This window comes from Pongo pygmaeus, chromosome 16 (assembly GCF_028885625.2).
Source record: "Pongo pygmaeus isolate AG05252 chromosome 16, NHGRI_mPonPyg2-v2.0_pri, whole genome shotgun sequence".
Taxonomy (NCBI): Eukaryota; Metazoa; Chordata; class Mammalia; order Primates; family Hominidae; genus Pongo; species Pongo pygmaeus.
The window spans coordinates 22,872,288-22,889,625 of record NC_072389.2 but is presented as its reverse complement, the minus strand read 5'-3'; the positions used below and the strand labels follow the sequence as shown (position 1 = coordinate 22,889,625).

The window sequence follows — 17,338 nt, the reverse complement described above, 5'->3', positions numbered from 1 at the left end:
ATGGCCCCCAGGGACTTATGCCCCACTTCCAGTTAGAGCAGGCTTTGCTCAGGGATACATGATAACGGAGAGCTGCGCTGCTTTCATTTTCCTTGGACTGATGACTACTTTTCTTGGTATTTTTCCTTTTTTAGGTCCCACAGCTGGTCCAAGGCCTCGCCTCCAGAAACATTGTAAAAATTGCTGCCCATTCTGATGGTCACCATTACCTAGCCTTGGCTGCCACTGGAGAGGTGTACTCCTGGGGCTGTGGGGATGGCAGATGGCTGGGCCACAGGGACACTGTGTATGTATTGCTCATTTCTGTAGGGGACACACTCTTCTTTTATGTTGCTATATCCTAAACAGGATGGAGTGCAGAAGTGTGTCCAGGTGTTTTCCAGCTACCCTGACATGTAGCGCTGGGGTGGAGCAGGACACTACGATATGCCCCCTCCTTGGTGATGGCTTAGGAGCTCTGCCCATGCATGGAGGGCAACAGGAATTGGCCTTTCGGCTCTTCTCCACCCCGTGTAGCCTTGGCCAGCCTTTTATCTACTCAAACTGCATCGCCACTCTGGAGTTTGCCAAAACAAATCCTACACCACTGTTCCTTCATTCACAAACAGTTCACCCTGTCTCCCGTAGATAAGGTTGTCACCCTTTCCTTGAACCATAATATTATTTTTACAGGAACAAAAGTCAGCAGTTTCTTCCTAATATTATCCTATTCGGTGGAACCTTTTATTGTGAAAGAACAGAGATAAAACAAAGTTATTATAAATGCCAGGCTGTAAGAATTGGGAGGTCTGACAGCCCCATGGAGTGATGGGGAACCCTCTTGTACTTTGCTGTTGTGCGTGGAACTTTGGCATTAGGTTTAAATGAAGGACGTGTGTGCATACCAACTCAGCAAGCCCATGTCATGTGGGCCAGAGCCCTGAGCAGGGAGCAGGCAGTTGCAGAGCTTGAAATGAGCGAAGTCATGACTGCACTTGTGTCCCTTGAGAGGAGCCTGGGGGGCATGGCCCATGCACACCACAGGGTGGAGTTGAGGTCATCATTGCTGACAGCATCCGCTGGGAAGATCCCAAACTGGGAGAAAAGCAGAGTGATGCGCATTGTGTGGTACATGTATGCCAAGCTCAGAACAGCCCAACCCTGACAGTGTTGAAAGGGATTCAGACAAATGTAAAATGAGTGAAAAACAAAAGATTGATCTCCATGGAATTTATAGCTGTTACTCTCACACTGGATCCTAAAGGCTGGGATTGACATGGGGTACATGGGACTTGAAAGGTGTAGAGGTGCAGGACAGGGTGGTATATCTGCTTACTTCCTTTATGGTATTTATAACTGACTTTATATAAAATATTTCATAGTAAAACAATTCTCAGTGGAGAGTAAGTGCTGGGATGAGTAACTTAGGCCTTATTCTAGGACTTCAAGGAAGGAAGAGAGATGAGTGCAGATGGCAGAAGCTGGAGATAACCTTTTGGGGAAGTTGAAACTTAAGCTGAGTAAGGGAGAGTTTGTACTGAGTAGAGTCATTGGGCTGTCCCTGTGAGCGCCTGTGCCACTGTGTGTGTGTATTTTGCAAACTAGTAGGTCTCAAAGTGAGTAAACCATGTCGTTGGAGAGGCCTGGCTTCTATAGATTCTCAAGAAAATGTCATCCATCATAGGAACATATTCTGGATCCTAAGAATAGGGTATTTTGCTAACTTTGCAATTTCTTCAACTAGTAAGACTTCTCTACCCTAATCCCCACTGCCTCATACTTTTCATTTGTAAAGTATAGATTGCAGAGTGCTGGCTTCATTCCATCCCCATTCATTTAACAAATACATACAAATGTTAGTCAGCTTTATGAGGCTTCCATACAGCCAGATGACAGTTTCAGATGTAGAGTTGGGTGGTTTTGACAAGTGCACGCAGTTGGGTCACTGCCATCAAGACATGGGGCGCTCCCGTCACTTCCGGGGATTCGAGTCGATGCCCGTTCCTACCTCCAGTTCCTGACAACCTCTGATCTGCCCTCTGTTGTTACGATTTTGTCTTTTCCATAATTTAATATAAACAAAGCCATACAGTGTATGGTGTTTTGTTTCTGGCGTCTTTCACTTAGCATGATGTCTTGAGATGCAGCCATGTTGTTTGGTGTGTGGGTAAGTCATTCCTTCTGTTGCAGATGGACCGTGGTTTTGGGCCATTGTGAATAAAGCTGCAATGGACTTTATTGTACAAGCCTTTTTTTTTTTTTTTTTTTTTTTTGAGATGGAGTTTTGCTCTTGTTGCCCAAGTTGGAGTGCAATGGCATGATCTCAGCTCACTGCAACCTCCACCTCCTGGATTCAAGCGATTCTCCTGCCTCAGCCTTCCAAGTAGCTGGGATTACAGGCACCCGCTACCATGCCCAACTAATTTTGTATTTTTAGTAGAGATGGGGTTTCACCATGTTAACCAGGCTGGTCTCAAACTCCTGACCTCAGGTGATCCGCCCACCTCGGCCACCCAAAGTGCTAGGATTATAGGCGTGAGCCACCATGCCTGGCCTATTGTACAAGTCTTTAACAAACACTGTTTTTATATTTCTACTGGATACCATGCTTGGCATCGGGTTCCAACTGAACAAAAAGTCATGGATGTGTTAGGTGTTTGAATTCTGTCTTTCTTATTTTATTAGGTACCTAGAAGGTGAAACTGGCCTGATGCTGTGATGGTCTAAATTTGGATAGTGAACTTCCTTTGCTAACACTAATAAGAAATAACACCAAGAAGAAAGGCGTTCATGTTTGTTCCCTTCCTCCCCAAGGCCTCTGGAGGAGCCTAAGGTGATCTCCGCCTTCTCTGGAAAGCAGGCCGGGAAGCACGTGGTGCACATCGCTTGTCGGAAGCACTTACAGCGCAGCCGTCACTGCCGAGGGGGAGCTGCACACCTGGGGCCATGGGAACTATGGCCGGCTGGGCCACAGTACATCTGGTCTGCATCAGTGGGAGCATGCAGCAGGAGGTGGCCTCTTACAGGACTTAATAAACGGCCGTCCTATCTGTTTGAAGGCTCCAGTGAGGACGAGGCCATTCCGATGCTGGTAGCTGGGCTTAAAGGACTGAAGGTCATCGATGTGGCGTGTGGGAGTGGGGACGCTCAAACCCTGGCTGTCACTGAGAACGGTACGTAGAGCTCTCGCCACCTTCGACAGGCCCTCGAGGACATGCATGGCAGCTTCCCTGGAGGAAGCCGCCCACCCTGTCGTCCAGTGGGTGTGGGGCTCAGTGTCATTGGTGGAGAGGCCCCGGTGGTTACTGGGCTTGTTTGCCTGGGGCCTGTCAGATGGTTCGCAGCTGCCACCATCTCTATGTGAGCATTTTATCAACTATGCTGATACATGCAGTTGGGAACACATACAGTGGTACGGTTGACCAGCAGTCCGCACGGTGGCAACAGAAGCAGCAGGCAAATGGGAGGGTGGTCTGCAAGCGTCTGCAGTGTGCCGGGCCCCAGTTATGTGTTACGGAGGCAGTGGGCCTTTGGTTCTGTGAAGCAGTGAACATTGAGCCCAGGCTAGTAAGAGTCAGGACTTTGTTTTTCATGGAATGAAAACAAAAAGAAAACTCAGCTTTCCCTGTCTTTATTGTTTCTATATCAACCTCAAGTGTCATCTAGATTTCATTTGCTCAGTAGCCACCCTTGTAGTGTTAACTATGCACATGGGTGGTCTAGATTAGTGTGCATTTTTCATTATATTATTTTCAGTCATTTAAAATTTTTCATTAAAATGCAGAGTTGTTGTTATTTAAATGCATTTGTATTTTTTATGGCAAGTGTGGTCTTGGGGAGATGGTGACTATGGGAAATTGGGCAGAGGTGGTAGTGATGGCTGCAAAACCCCAAAGCTGATTGAAAAGCTTCAAGACTTGGATGTGGTCAAAGTCCGCTGTGGAAGTCAGTTTTCCATTGCTTTGATGAAAAGTGGCCAAGTTTATTCATGGGGAAAAGGTGACAACCAGAGACTTGGACACAGAACAGAGGAATATGTTCGTTATCCAAAACTCTTAGAAGGCTTGCAAGGTGAGTGCAAATGTAAACTTTTAAAACCCTTCAGGACAGTTTCTTTAGTAATGTTTTAAAGTTTGCAGGTTTAATGTTCTTAACCTCACATTCCATGAATGGACTGTCATTAGAAACTTTTACTGCCAGCTTGGTGTAGGTATTGATACTAAGAGGAAAGTGGGTGTGTCTCTATTAAAAAATGACTTTGAGTTACTCTTACCAAATTTAATTTAAACCCATTGAGTTTTACAAACATTGGCACTTTCTGTGGCAGGCACGCATTCCTCACTCAGCAGGCTGGACTCAGTAAGGGTTCCTTCTGTGTGGTGAGGTCACCTGTACTTGTACTGCAGGCACACTGAGGACCGTGAGTGTGCATTGTGCTGTGGGGCCACATTGGGAGGTGGGATTGGGTCCACCTGGGTCGCTCTCATGTGAACTCATCCTTGATGGGTGATTCCTGCTTGCTCAGTTGCAAAGGTGTCCAGCATGCATTGTAGTTGGAGGGAACAGATGGAAGCCAAGGTATGTAGATATGAGTGCCAGCGCCTTCAATGTGGGCTGCCAGCGCGGGCAGAGATGATGGGAGCCTCCACAAGAAGACCCTGAGATTCTTCTGTGGTGTTCTTACTAGGGATGTTATGCTGCAGGAAGTTGGGGTGGGGGCCATCAAAACTATGATGATGGAGGGATTTTTCTAAGGTAAAACTGGACTTTTCCGTACCATCTGGCCTAGTGGTTGGGAGATAGTCTTCATCCTAGTCGAGAACTGGCGAAGGGCAGGCAAGTTGACAAGAAAGTAGGGAAGAAGGGAAAAGGCAGTGAGAGGTAGGTACATCAGATCGACTCTTTAGGGTTCTCTCAGGGTGGGCAGCCTTTTTCTTAAAGGGCCAGATTGTATTTGAAGCAGGTGGACCTGACTGTGTTCCAACACCAGTGTCTTCACAGAAGCAGGCTTTGGGCTGCGTTCTATGGGGGGCTGTAGTTCGTTATGTCCTGGTTACTATATACATTCTTTGTGTGTTTGCTTCTTTACCAAGTGTGTTTGGAAGTGGGACTTTTAACTAAGACTTGCCAGTTCCTTTCTCCATTAGTTTTATTTTGAAGCATGTTAATATCTTGATGTCTAAGAGTTTTGTGTGCCCATATGGTATTTATTATTTTCTAGGCTTCTGAGATAAGTTGCAGAGTAAGAAGTTTACTGTGTCATTGAATGGTATTTGAATTTCACTTGCCTTCTTGTTTATATTCACCTCCATTAGTATAGGAAAGCTATGACAATTATTAGATACAGAAATCGTTTACTTTGAGGGTATTTAAATTACTGTTGAAAACACCTTTTGTTGTTGCTGATGTTAACTTATGGTAAGCTCCTAGGATAGAATTGTTCCCCTTACTGCAGTGTGTTTTTTCAGCTGAATTATTTTATATGTTGACATTTCTGTGAAACACCCTTTGTGTTGGTCATGTTAGATTTACCAGGAAAGAAAAATAGAATATTTTGCTGAGTGTTTAAATAGAAACAACGTTTTAAATAGTGATATCTCCTAACTCTGAGAGAACAATAGATTTCTTCTTAGGAAGCCTTCCTCAGTGAAGAGTGTGCTGTGCATTGTTGTATCTGGGATGGGAGAATGTGATCTAATGGTTAATTAAAAGCACCTTGTTTCTTTCGGAATGAAAATCTGAATGAGGAGGAGAAAAAAGAACAGATCCATTTCGTATCCCAGCATTATGATGTTTGTAGGCTGTGGGTCCTAACAAATTGTAGCTGACAAAATACAGGAGTTTTAATAACACACCCAAAGCAAATGATTGTGCTTAATATTAAAGCAACAGATTATCCTCAAGAAGTTAATATTAAAAGCTTTCTGACCTGAATGGCCTAGTGGAAATATCTTTCTAGGCCATTCAGGTCATAGGCTTGAAGCTGCATCTGCATCCCTCTTTCCTTGTAGGGAAGAAGGTGATTGATGTGGCTGCAGGCTCCACCCACTGCCTGGCTCTGACTGAGGACAGCGAGGTCCACAGCTGGAGGAGCAACGACCAGTGCCAGCACTTTGACACCTTGCGCGTGACCAAGCCAGAACCTGCAGCATTGCCAGGACTCGACGCCAAACACATAGTGGGAGTTACCTGTGGGCCTGCCCAGGTACTGAATATAGAGCTTGATTTGGTATTTTGGAGGATTTTGGTTTCCAGTTGTTCATTACCAGTATATAGGAAATACCACTGAGTTTTGTTTGTTGTTCTTGTGTCCTGCAGTAGTGCTAAACTCATTTATTATGAGCTTCATTGTAGTTTCCTTGGGTTTTCTTCATGGACAATTAAATGCTATCTGTATAGAGGGGCAGTTTCATTTCTTCCTTTCCAGTCTGCTTGCCTTTTATGTATTTTTCCCGGCCTGATTGCCCTGGCCAGGACTTGCAGTGTGAAGCTGAATAGGAGAGGTGACAGTGGGTGCCCTGCCTTGCTCCTGACTGTAGGGGAAAGCAGTTCAGTCTTTCACCATCAACTGTGATGTTAGCTGCGCATATTTATATAGGTGCCTTATTACCAGATTAAGGCAGTTTCTTTAATTCCCCCCCAATTTTTTTTTTTTTTTTTTTTTTTTGAGACGGAGTCTCGCTCTATGCCCAGGCTGGCGTGCGCTGGCGTGATCTCGGCTCACTGCAAACTCCGCCTCCTGGGTTCACGCCATTCTCCTGCCTCAGCCTCCCGAGTAGCTGGGACTACAGGCACCTGCCACCGTGCTCAGCTACCTTTCTGTATTTTTAGTAGAGACGGGGTTTCACCGTGTTAGCCAGGATGCTCTCGATCTCCTGACCTTGTGATCTGCCTGCCTCGGCCTCCCAAAGTGCTGAGATTACAGGTGTGAGCCACCATGCCCGGCCTTAATTCCCCCTTTTAGAAGCTTTTGAAAAATCCTGAATGGGTGTTAAAATTTGTTAAATGCTTTCAATCCAAATGAAATGGTCATGCAGTTTTCCTTCTTTAGTGTGTTAGTGTGGTGTATTACATTGATGATTTTTACTTTCTTTTTCTTAAACTTTTTTTTTTTCTTTTTTAGAGATGGAGTTTCACTATGTTGCCCAGGCTGGTCTTGAAATCCTGAGCTCAAGTGATCTGCCTGCCTTGGCCTCCCAAAGTGCTGGGATTACAGGTGTGAGACACTATACCAGCCTGATTTTTAAATACTGACCAAGCCTTGTGTTACTGGGATAGGGATCACTTGGCCACAATTTACTACTCTATTTTTTTTGTTTTGAGACAGAATCTCACCCAGGCTGGAGTGCATTGGTGCAATCTCAGCTCTCTGCAACCTCTGCATCCTGGGTTCAAGCAATTCTCCTGCCTCAGCTTCCTGAGTAGCTGGGATTAGAGGTGTGCACCATCACACCTGGCTAATTTTGTTTGTTTGTTTGTTTGTTTGTTTGTTTTTAATAGAGATGGGGTTTCACCATGTTGGCCAGCCTGGTCTCCAACTCCTGACCTCAAGTGATCCACCCTCCTTGGCATCCCAAATTCCTATGATTATAGGCGTGAGCCACCGCGCCCAGCCCTATTCTGTTTCTGTATTGCTAAATTTGACTTGGTAACACGTTTTTGAGGATTTTTCTGTTGATGCTCATCAGGGATGTTGGTTTGCAGTTTTCTTTCTTTGTATTATACTATCTCGTCTGACTTTCTGTCAGGGGAAAGCTGACCTTATACAAAGTATTGGCATGTGTTCCCTCCTTTTCCATTTTCTATAAGGGATTGTGTAGAATTAGTGTTACTTCTTCTTTAAATGTTTTTGAATCCATCTGAACCTGAGATTTCTTTCTAAAAGATTATACGCCGGGCGCGGTGGCTCACGCCTATAATCCCAGCACGTTGGGAGGCCAAGGCAGGTGGATCACCAGAGGTCAGGAGTTTGAGACCAGCCTGGCTAACATGTTGAAACCTCGTTTCTACTAAAAATACAAAAAATTAGTCGAGCTTGGTGGCGTGTGCCTGTAATCCCAGCTACTCAGGAGGCTGAGGCAGGAGAATCACTTGAACCTGGGAGGCGGAGATTGCAGAGAGCTGAGATTGCACCAATGCACTCCAGCCTGGGTGACAGAGTGAGACTCCGGCTCAAAAAAAAAAAGAAAAGATTTTGCAAATTCAATTTATTTAACAGGTATAGAACTATTGAGGTGACCTGTTTGTTTCTAGGAGGATTTTCCTGGTTTGTGGCACTCAGACATTGCTTTATTTCATCTAAGTTGTCTGATTTTTACATGTCAAGTTTTCCTTAGCATTCTCTTGCTAATCATCTGAATTCTGTGGGGCCTGCAGTGATGTCCCTTCATTCATTCCTGATACTGATAATTTGTGTCTTTTCTGTTTTTTTCTTTGTCAGTTTTGCTAGAGTTTTTCAATTTTGTTGATCTTTTCAAAGAACAATCTGTAAGTTTCATTAATTTTTGGCTTGTTTTTTTGCTTTCAATCTCATTGGTTTTCTGCTTTTATCTTGTCATTTGTCCCTTTGGCTTGTTTTGTGTTCACTTTGCTCTTTTTTAGTTTCTTAAGGTGGAAAGTTAGATTGCTGATTTAGACCTATCTTTTTTGTAATATATAATGATTTGATGCTATAAATTTTCCTCTAAGCAGTGCTTTAATTAAACCCACAAATTTTGATGCGTTTTCATTTATGTTCAAAGTATTTTCTAATTTCTTTTGAGAATTGTTCTTTGACCCATGGATTATTATCATTATTATTATTTTTCTTCAATACAGAGTTTCACTGTTGTTGCCCAGGCTGGAGTGCAATGGCATGATCTCGGCTCACTGCAATCTCTGTCTCCTGGGTTCAAGCGATTCTCCTGCCTCAGCCTCCTGATTAGGTGGGACTACAGGCACCCGCCACCATGCCTGGCTAATTGTTTTGTATTTTCAGTAGAGATGGGGTTTCTCCATGTTGGCCAGGCTGATCTTCAACTCCTGGCCTCAGGTGATCCCCCCAACTTGGCCTCCCACAGTGTTGGGATTACACGCATGAGCCACTGTGCCTGGCCTGACACATGGATTATTAAGTATGTTGTTTTATTTAGAAGTGTTTGCAGATTGTTCTATTAATGATTTCTAGTTTAATACCATTGTGATTGGAGAACAAACTGCATATGATTTCATTTCTTTTAAATTTGTTAAGACTTATGTGTCAGGATATGTTCTCTCTTAGTGAACATTCTGTATGTGCTTAAAAAGTACATGTATGGTCTGTGTATGTATGGTCTGTATATACATATATGTATACATATATGTATACATATATGTATACATATACGTATAAAAAGTATATGTGTGGTCTGTTTGTGCTTAAAAAGTATGTGTATGGTCCAGCACTTTGGGAGGCCGAGGCGGGCAGATCACGAGGTCAGGAGATCGAGACCATCCTGGCTAACACGGTGAAACTCCGTCTCTACTAAAAATACAAAAAAAATTACCTGGGCGTGATGGCGGGCGCCTGTAGTCCCAGCTACTTGGGAGGCTGAGGCAGGAGAATGGCTTGAGCCCAGGAGGCGGAGCTTGCAGTGAACTGAGATCGCGCGACTGCACTCCAGCCTGGGCGACAGAGCTAGACTCCATCTCAAATAAAATAAAATAAAATAAAAGTATATGTAAAGTATATGTATGGCCGGGCACGGTGGCTCACGCCTGTAATCCCAGCGCTTTGGGAGGCTGAGGCAGGTGGATCACGAGGTCAGGAGATCAAGATCATCCTGGCTAACATGGTGAAACCCCGTCTCTACTAAAAATACAAAAAAAAATTAGCCAGGCATGGTGGCGAGCACCTGTAGTCCCAGCTACTCAGGAGGCTGAGGTAGGAGGATGGCGTGAACCCGGGAGGCAGAGCTTGCAGTGGGCTGAGATTGCACCACTGCACTCTAGCCTGGACAACAGAGTGAGACTCTGTCTCAAAAAAGGAAAAAAGTATATGTATTTTGCTGTTGTTGGGTGAAGTGTTCTATAAATTAGATCCAGTTTATTGATGGTGTTCTACAGTTCTCCTAGATTTTTGCCGATTACTTGTTCTCTCACTATGAAAGGGAGTGTGTGTGTTATATGTGTCTTAACAATTCATTGTCCAGTTAGAGTTGCTGTTATACCACTTCAAGTGGATGGAGAGCCTCACTGCCATCCATTAATGTGCATTAATCATTTTGAGAGTGAAAAAATTTTTTTAAATGTTTTTACTTTTTTAGGTATGGCCAAGTGAGATGGGGCTAGTGAAATGGGCGCGAAAATTGGAAGCTGATAGTGTGTGAGCTAGACACCCATGAATGCTTTTTGACTGGGCAGTTAGAGGGATGATAGGTAATAACATAAGGCAGCTCCATCACACACGCTGGTGGCTCCTGTGGAACAGACCAGCAGCTGCATCTGGAGATTCATTTTAGATTGTTGCGTGTTTCCTCTTAGAGCTGCGCTTGGTCATCGTGTTCTGAGTGGTCCATTGGCCTCCGTGTCCCTTTGGGGGTGGACATTTGCTCAGTGACTTTTCAGCAGCTGGATCTCCTGCTGCAGCAGGTGAGTGAGGGGATGGACGGCTCTGCGGACTGGCCGCCGCCCCATGAGAAAGAGTGCATGGCCGTGGCAACGCTGAATCTTCCACGACTTCAGGTATTTGTGATTTCCCTTCCTCTTGCTCCTTTTATAAGTTTCTTAGCAATTTGTAAGAAGGTTTATGTATTTTGAAGGCCTGTTGGGTGAAGTATTTTAAAGTAAGATTGTAATGCACTAATAATGGACGCAAGGCTTAAAAAACTTGATCTGTTTATTTTATGTTTGTCCTGGAAGTCAGCCTCGGCATGCAGGAAGAGTGTGTATGGATTGTGTTATTTTTGCTAGAATCATTAGTTTGTTGGCATTGTTACTGTTTTACTGTTGTTGCTTGTGGAGAAATGACTGGGTGAGATCACAGGTGATGGAGAGAGACAGCGCTCAGCTGAGACACCAGTGCTGGCCTGTCTCTCCTCTGTACTGTGAAAACCCTGCACCAAGAGGGTCCGGTCTTTGGTTTCCCTGGGCCACACTGGAAGAAGAATTGTCTTGGGCTACACATAAAATACACTAACGATAGCTGATGAGCTTAGAAAAAAATCCCAAAAATATCTCATGATGTTTTAAGAAATTTTACTTTGGGCCGCATTCAAAGCCGTCCTGGGCCCCGTGCTGCCCTCAGGCCATGGGTTGGACAAGCTTGATCTACTCAGTAAGCTCGGCTCCCAAAGCAATACCTTCCTTTCCTCACCATGAAGGTTATGGTTACGGTCAAAATAAAAGCTGCAAAAGTCTTCCTCCCTGGCAAAACTAAAGCTGAAGTGTTTGATCATCATCTTTTGTCTTTGTAATAAAACCCTCTAACTTAATGACAGGAACCACAGTTTTCTCGACATAGTAATTTTTCCCTTTTATTACAGTGGTTTCTGTGTAACAACCCGTCATGTCCCTCTTCCAGCCCCTCCCCTTTTTGCCCTGCTTCTAGAATGTACAGAACTGAGTGTAGTGTTTAGTTGCAGTAATGAACTGAGCAGAGGTCTGAAGTGTGCTTCTCTAGTCCTCTGTAGCACGCGTTTATCACCATACCTGTGGCATCCTGGCATTTGCGTGGGTGCACCCCAGGTGTTTGCTGCCCCTCCTGGTTTTCAGTGATGTTTCTGTTCTGGTCGGTGCTGTGGGGCGTGGCCTCGTGTATGTCTTAGGCTGTCGAGGTGTCCCAGCATATGGTTTTGCATTTGCCTCTCCGGGGTCCTGAGGGTTCTGTAGGTTTCACAGACTCTAGGTGAGTGTCGGTGGTCATTTCCTGACCTGTGATATCTATACCTAGATGAGTGGTGTGCTTTTGATTTCACTTCTACTCCCAGGGCAGGGCCGGGTCTCTCATTTCTCGTGGGGCCTCTTGCTACCCAGAGCCTGGGACGGGCAGTGCGTTGCCCCCTGGCTGTGGTTGGCTGGCAGGCAGGTGATCCTGAGTGGCTCCCAGCCTTCTGCAGGAAGCTCGGGTTCAGTGGGTTGTTGTGTGCATTCCCGTGTGGGAGGTTGTGCTGAAGCCTGGCGGCTTGGCTCTGCTTTCAGAGCCCGGAACCTCTTGATTCCTGCTGTGTGTGCCCATGTGAATTTCGGTTTTGCACTTGAGGAGTTTCCTTGTGTACTCTCAGCTCCGCAATCTAATTTTTAGCAGCTTTTTTTTTTTTTTAAGACAGAGTGTCACTTTGTCACCCTAGCTGGAATGCAGTGGTGCAGTCTTGGCCTGCCAGGTTCAAGTGATTCTCCTGCCTCAGCCTCCCAAGTAGCTGGGACTACAGGTGTGTACCATCACACCTGGCTGATTTTTTTATAGAGATGGGGTTTCATCATGTTGGCCAGGCTGGTCTTGAACTCCTGATCTCAAGTAATCTTCCCACCTTGGCCTCCCAAAGTGCTGGGATTACAGGCATGAGCCACCGCCTGTGGCAGCTTTTGTGGTTACATTGTAGCCATTATTTGTGTTTGGTGCAGATGGTTGGGGTGGGGTGGAGGTTGCTGTTGCTAGTTGTTTAGCTCTTCTGCTGATCTTGAGCTTTTCCATGTATGTGTTCATAGTGGGGTTACAAAAATTCCCCTAGAAAATACTTCAACTATTGTGGGTAAGAGTTTTTTTAGTCCAGTTTTTAAAAATACATAAGCTGAGAAGTTATTTTGTCTATTTAAATAATACTTCAAATTGAGTTTTATTCGGTGTTTAATAAGACTTTGAAATTCACTCATTTTTAGGGGTTCTAAGTGAAAATTGTTTTTCTCCTTTCAGTTGCATGCTGCCATTAGTCACCAGGTTCACCCGGAATTCCTTGGTTTAGGTCTGGGCAGCGTCCTCCTGAACAGCCTGAAGCAGACGGTGGTGACCCTGGCCAGCAGCACAGGCGTGCTGAGCACCGTGCATTCAGCCTCCCAGGCCATGCTGCAGAGCGGCTGGTCCGTGCTGCTGCCCACTGCCGAGAAGCAGGCCCGGGCGCTCTCTGCTCTCCTGCCCTGCGCAGGTGGGCTCGGGGAAGGAACAGGAGACGGCATGGGTCAGGGTGCTGGGAGGGGATGGCGTTTCACTCAAATTGGCACACACTTTCTAGTTCAGTTTCAGGCAATGAAGTGAACATAAGTCCAGGTCGTCGATTCATGATTGATCTTCTGGTGGGCAGCTTGATGGCTGCTGGAGGGTTGGAGTCAGCCTTACACGCAGCCATTACTGCGGAGATCCAGGTATGGCCTTGGAGGCACACGTGACCTGGTGGTGCGCTGAGATCGGAAATACCACACTCACACATGTGAAGAATAACAGAACACAGTAAAACACTCAACTTTTATCATATCCAAGTATTTTCTTAAATTAAAATTCTTTTATGTGCTAATTTTAAAAATTATTGAGGTGATTTAATTGTGATGAAATACTGCATGTTGCCTGTTTCAGTGAAGTTAACAGATAACCTGTTACTCAGGTAGACCATTCCCGTCACTCGGAAAGATCCCTGTGCCCTTGGCACTTGCAGCCAGGATACTCCCCTGCCCTCAGATGAGATGCGTTTCGCCTGCTCTGAGTGTCGCAGCAATATAACTGTATAGTATGCACTCGTTCCTGCCTGGCCTTGGAGAATGATTTTCAGATTCACTCACTGATGTGTCTATTGTGACTTCGTTTTTATTATTGGGAAGTTTTCCATTTTCTGGGTGTAGTACTCTTTGTTAGTTCATTCTCCTATTGAAGGACATTACATTGTTTTTGGTTTTTGTTTTCTTTTTTTTTTTTTTTTTTTTTGAGACAGGGTCTTGCTCTGTCACCCAGGCTGTATACAGTGACCTGCAGCCTTGTCCTCCTAGGCTCACATGATCCTCCCACCTCAGCCTCCTATGTTGCAGGGACCACAGGCATGTCACCATGCCGGGCTAGTTTTTTGATTTTTTTTTGTAGAGACAAGGTGTTACTGTGTTGCACAGGCTGGTCTCCAACTCCTGGGCTCGGGATCCCCCCACCTTGGCCTCCCAAAGTATTGGGATTACAAGCGTGAGCCACCACGCCCAGGCTTTCTGGTTTTTGGCCGTGTAGAGCTGCCACGATTGTGCTGTGAACAAGTACTTTAGTGAACATATGTCCTCCCTTTGGGTAAACACTTGGAGTGGAATTTGTTAGGTTCTGGGGTCAGTGTGTATTCATAGTTTCCCAAAGTGGCTCTGCCATTTACATTTGAGCCAGGACTTCTGTGTGTGAGAATTCTAGCTCCTTCTTGTCCTTGCAGAGCAGCTGGATGCTGCATGTGTGGGGCAGATCACATTGGGTTTTGTGAGAGCCAGTATGCAGGGTTAAGGATTTTAGGGACTTCACAGAAGGAGGCTGGAGAGCATCAGCAGAGGCAGCCTGGACCTTGGATCTGTAAACAGAAGACACTGTTTGAAACTGCACAACTGAGTTGGGGTTTCCAACAGGGCAGGTGGGGGCCTGTGGGTAGGTGTGTGCGGCAGCCACAGAGGCTGGGATAGCTTGGCATTGGGGTCAGGGCTCAGCCAGCCTGTGTGTCTTCACACCTGCTAATGAGATCACTTGTAAACAATTTCTGTTTATGAATTACAGGATATTGAAGCCAAGAAAGAAGCACAGAAGGAAAAAGAAATTGATGAACAGGAAGCAAATGCCTCAGCATTTCATAGAAGCAGGACTCCATTGGATAAAGACCTTATTAATACGGGGATCTGTGAGTCTTCTGGCAAACATTGTTTGCCTCTGGTTCAGCTCATACAACAGCATCTTAGGTAAATCGTATTAGCTGTATTGTATTGTGTTTTATTTATTTACTTTTTTTTGTATTTTTGAGACAGAGTTTCGCTCTTGTTGCCCAGGCCAGAGTGCGGTGGCGCAATCTTGACTCACCGCAACCTCCGCCTCCCAGGTTCAAGTAATTCTCCTGCCTCAGCCTCTCGAGCAGCTGGGATTACGGGCGTGCGCCGCCACGCCCCACTAATTTTGTAGTTTTAGTAGAGATGGGGTTTCTTCATGTTGGTCAGGCTGGTCTTGAACTCCCGACCTCAGGTGATCCACCCACCTTGGCCTCCCAAAATGTTCGGATTATAGGCATTAGCCACCACGCCTGGCCTCTTTATTTTACTTACTAACTTTTTTTTTTTTTTTTTTTGTGACGGAGTCTCTCTCTATCGTCCAGGCTGGAGTGCAGTGTCAACGATCTTGGCTCACTGCAACCTCCACCTCCTGGGTTCAAGCTATTCTCCTGCCTCAGCCTCCCGAGTAGCTGGGACTAGAGGTGTCTGCAAACACACCTGCCTGATTTTTGTGTTTTTAGTAGAGATGGGGTTTTACCATATTGGTCAGGCTGGTCTCAAACTCCTGACCTCAGGTGATCCACCTGCCTTGGCCTCTCCAGATGTTGGGATTACAGGCGTTAGCCACTGTGCCTGGCCTGTATTGAATTTTAATAGGTGATTATTGGTTTTCATATTAAGATAGTGAAATCCAGCACGAGGATCTCAAAACTTTGTTTGATGATTGAAGGAATATTCTGAAAATTACCTAGTATAGATTTTAGGGTAAAGAGCAGACCCTTTTAAATATAGGTGAGAGGAGAAGTTGGAGGGCATGATGATGTTCAAAAGTTTTTCCAGAAGAGAAATTGGGTGTGCAGTAAACCTGTAAAAAGATTCTTGCTAATAAGCAGGTGGATGTAAATGAAAATCATCATGGAAGGTTATTTTTAAAACTGGTTGTATCATTGCCTCGCTTCATATATTACAGAGTTATACATACTACTTTGTAAGATAACTTTTCTTTTCAAAACCAAAGTCAATGTGAAAGAATGGTGAGCATTGTTTTGGAAGGCCCGACTAGGAGGAGGTGGGAAGAAGTCAGACTCAGCCTGTGAACAGAGACTAACTTTGGCAGAAGCCAAAACAGTCAGACAGTGTTGTCTAAAATGATCATTCAAGAAGAGCGAAAAAACAAGGTGATTTGTGAAAGAGATTTATTAGAAAATGAAACACATTTGTACCTCTGTTTAATAAAAATCTGCTTTTTGTCACATCATGCTCCTGGTTTTTTGTTTCTACACATATAGAAAGCAGAGCCCTGGCAGGTTGGATCAGGCAGCTGAGCACAGAGCAGGGAGCCCTGGGCAGTGGCCGCAGCTCTCAGCTGGCCTGTTCATGGGGGGCATGGTGCATCTGCGGCGTGGGGTGGGCCTGCGGCGTGCGGGGGGCCTGCGGCGTGGGGTGCGTTTGCGGCGTGGGGTGGGCCTGTGTCGTGGGGTGGGCCTGTGTCGTGGGGTGGGCCTGTGGTGTGGGGTGGGCCTGCGGCGTGCGGCGGGCCTGTGTCATGGGGTGCATCTGCAGTGTGCGGTGGGCCTGCGGCGTGCGGTGGGCCTGCGGCGTGCGGTGGGCCTGCTGTCCACAGCCAGAAAAACTAACTTAGTGGACACACAGTGAAATTTTGAAACAGGAAGTTTTAGAGCTAGTTTCTATCATAGAGTTTAGCAAATGCTATTTTGCAAAATATTTTTCTGGTGTTTTGTTTTTCTAATCTGATAATGCATATTTCACACATTCTGGCCTTTAAGCAATGGAAATTAGAGAACTAAACTTAATAGTTTGTGTTAATGGAAAGAGCTGGAGATTTGTTCTCAGAAAATTTCAGTTGCAACAGCTTGTTCACATAGGTGAACTTCTAACACAGTAACTATAGGAGTAAGAATAAAAGCTGTGTTTACTTTCACAGAGTTCAGAAGACATGAGAAAATGGATGTTAAAAACCTTGTAATTAAAGTGTAAAGTTACGTGCAAAGTTTTAAAGTGAGCATTTTCCAGGAAGAGGTGATTTTCTAAGTTCTTGAATGCCTCTCCCTTTTGTGAGGAGGCTGCGTCGTGGGCTGTTGGTGTCTTTGGCAGGGGGTGAGTGCAGGGTTCCTGTTGTGGGTCCTTTGTTCTCACGAGGGCAGCGCCCGTTTCCCCATCTCCTGCTTGCCCAGACTGTTCCCGTGCGCAGAGAGACTGGCCTGTTTCAGCTGCAGCGGTGTAGCCTGCGTTGGCTGGTCTGGCCGGCACTCACACCGTTTGCTGATCAGCACTTGAAGTGTGTCCGTCGTAGCTGAGACACTGAATATTTCATCTAATTTTTATTAATTAAAATGCAGGTTTAAAAACTTGATTCTGTTATTAGAAAGCATTTAAGAATGTCACTTGGCCACGTGAGTCTCCTTTGTCAACTATATATTTTATGAGTCTAAGTGCAGATCAGATATTTTCAATGCAA

The 17,338-nt window shown here is 45.3% G+C and overlaps 1 protein-coding gene and 1 long non-coding RNA gene across 13 annotated transcripts in view; both read left to right on the top strand.

Moving 5' to 3' along the window:
• LOC134737558 (E3 ubiquitin-protein ligase HERC2-like) overlaps positions 1-16,112 on the top strand; it is a 46,299-nt gene extending 30,187 nt beyond the window's left edge. For 10 of the 12 annotated variants that reach the window (XM_063653176.1, XM_063653177.1, XM_063653172.1 and 7 more), the window contains 8 exons: positions 135-286; positions 2,794-3,152; positions 5,991-6,184; positions 10,480-10,680; positions 12,848-13,076; positions 13,169-13,293; positions 14,657-14,835; positions 15,878-16,112. In XM_063653176.1, the coding sequence (XP_063509246.1) occupies positions 135-286; positions 2,794-3,152; positions 5,991-6,184; positions 10,480-10,680; positions 12,848-13,076; positions 13,169-13,293; positions 14,657-14,835; positions 15,878-15,956 (1,518 nt within the window). In that variant the 3' untranslated portion in view covers positions 15,957-16,112. Of the gene's footprint in view, positions 1-134; positions 287-2,793; positions 3,153-5,990; positions 6,185-10,479; positions 10,681-12,847; positions 13,077-13,163 lie in introns of all 12 variants that reach the window. The other 2 variants (XM_063653178.1, XM_063653181.1) reach the window with 2 other exon arrangements.
• LOC134738385 (uncharacterized) lies at positions 3,952-5,524 on the top strand. Its single transcript, XR_010124056.1, has 2 exons — positions 3,952-4,050; positions 5,201-5,524. It is a non-coding gene; the product is annotated as an uncharacterized LOC134738385 (long non-coding RNA).
• Positions 16,113-17,338: the final 1,226 nt, after the last annotated feature.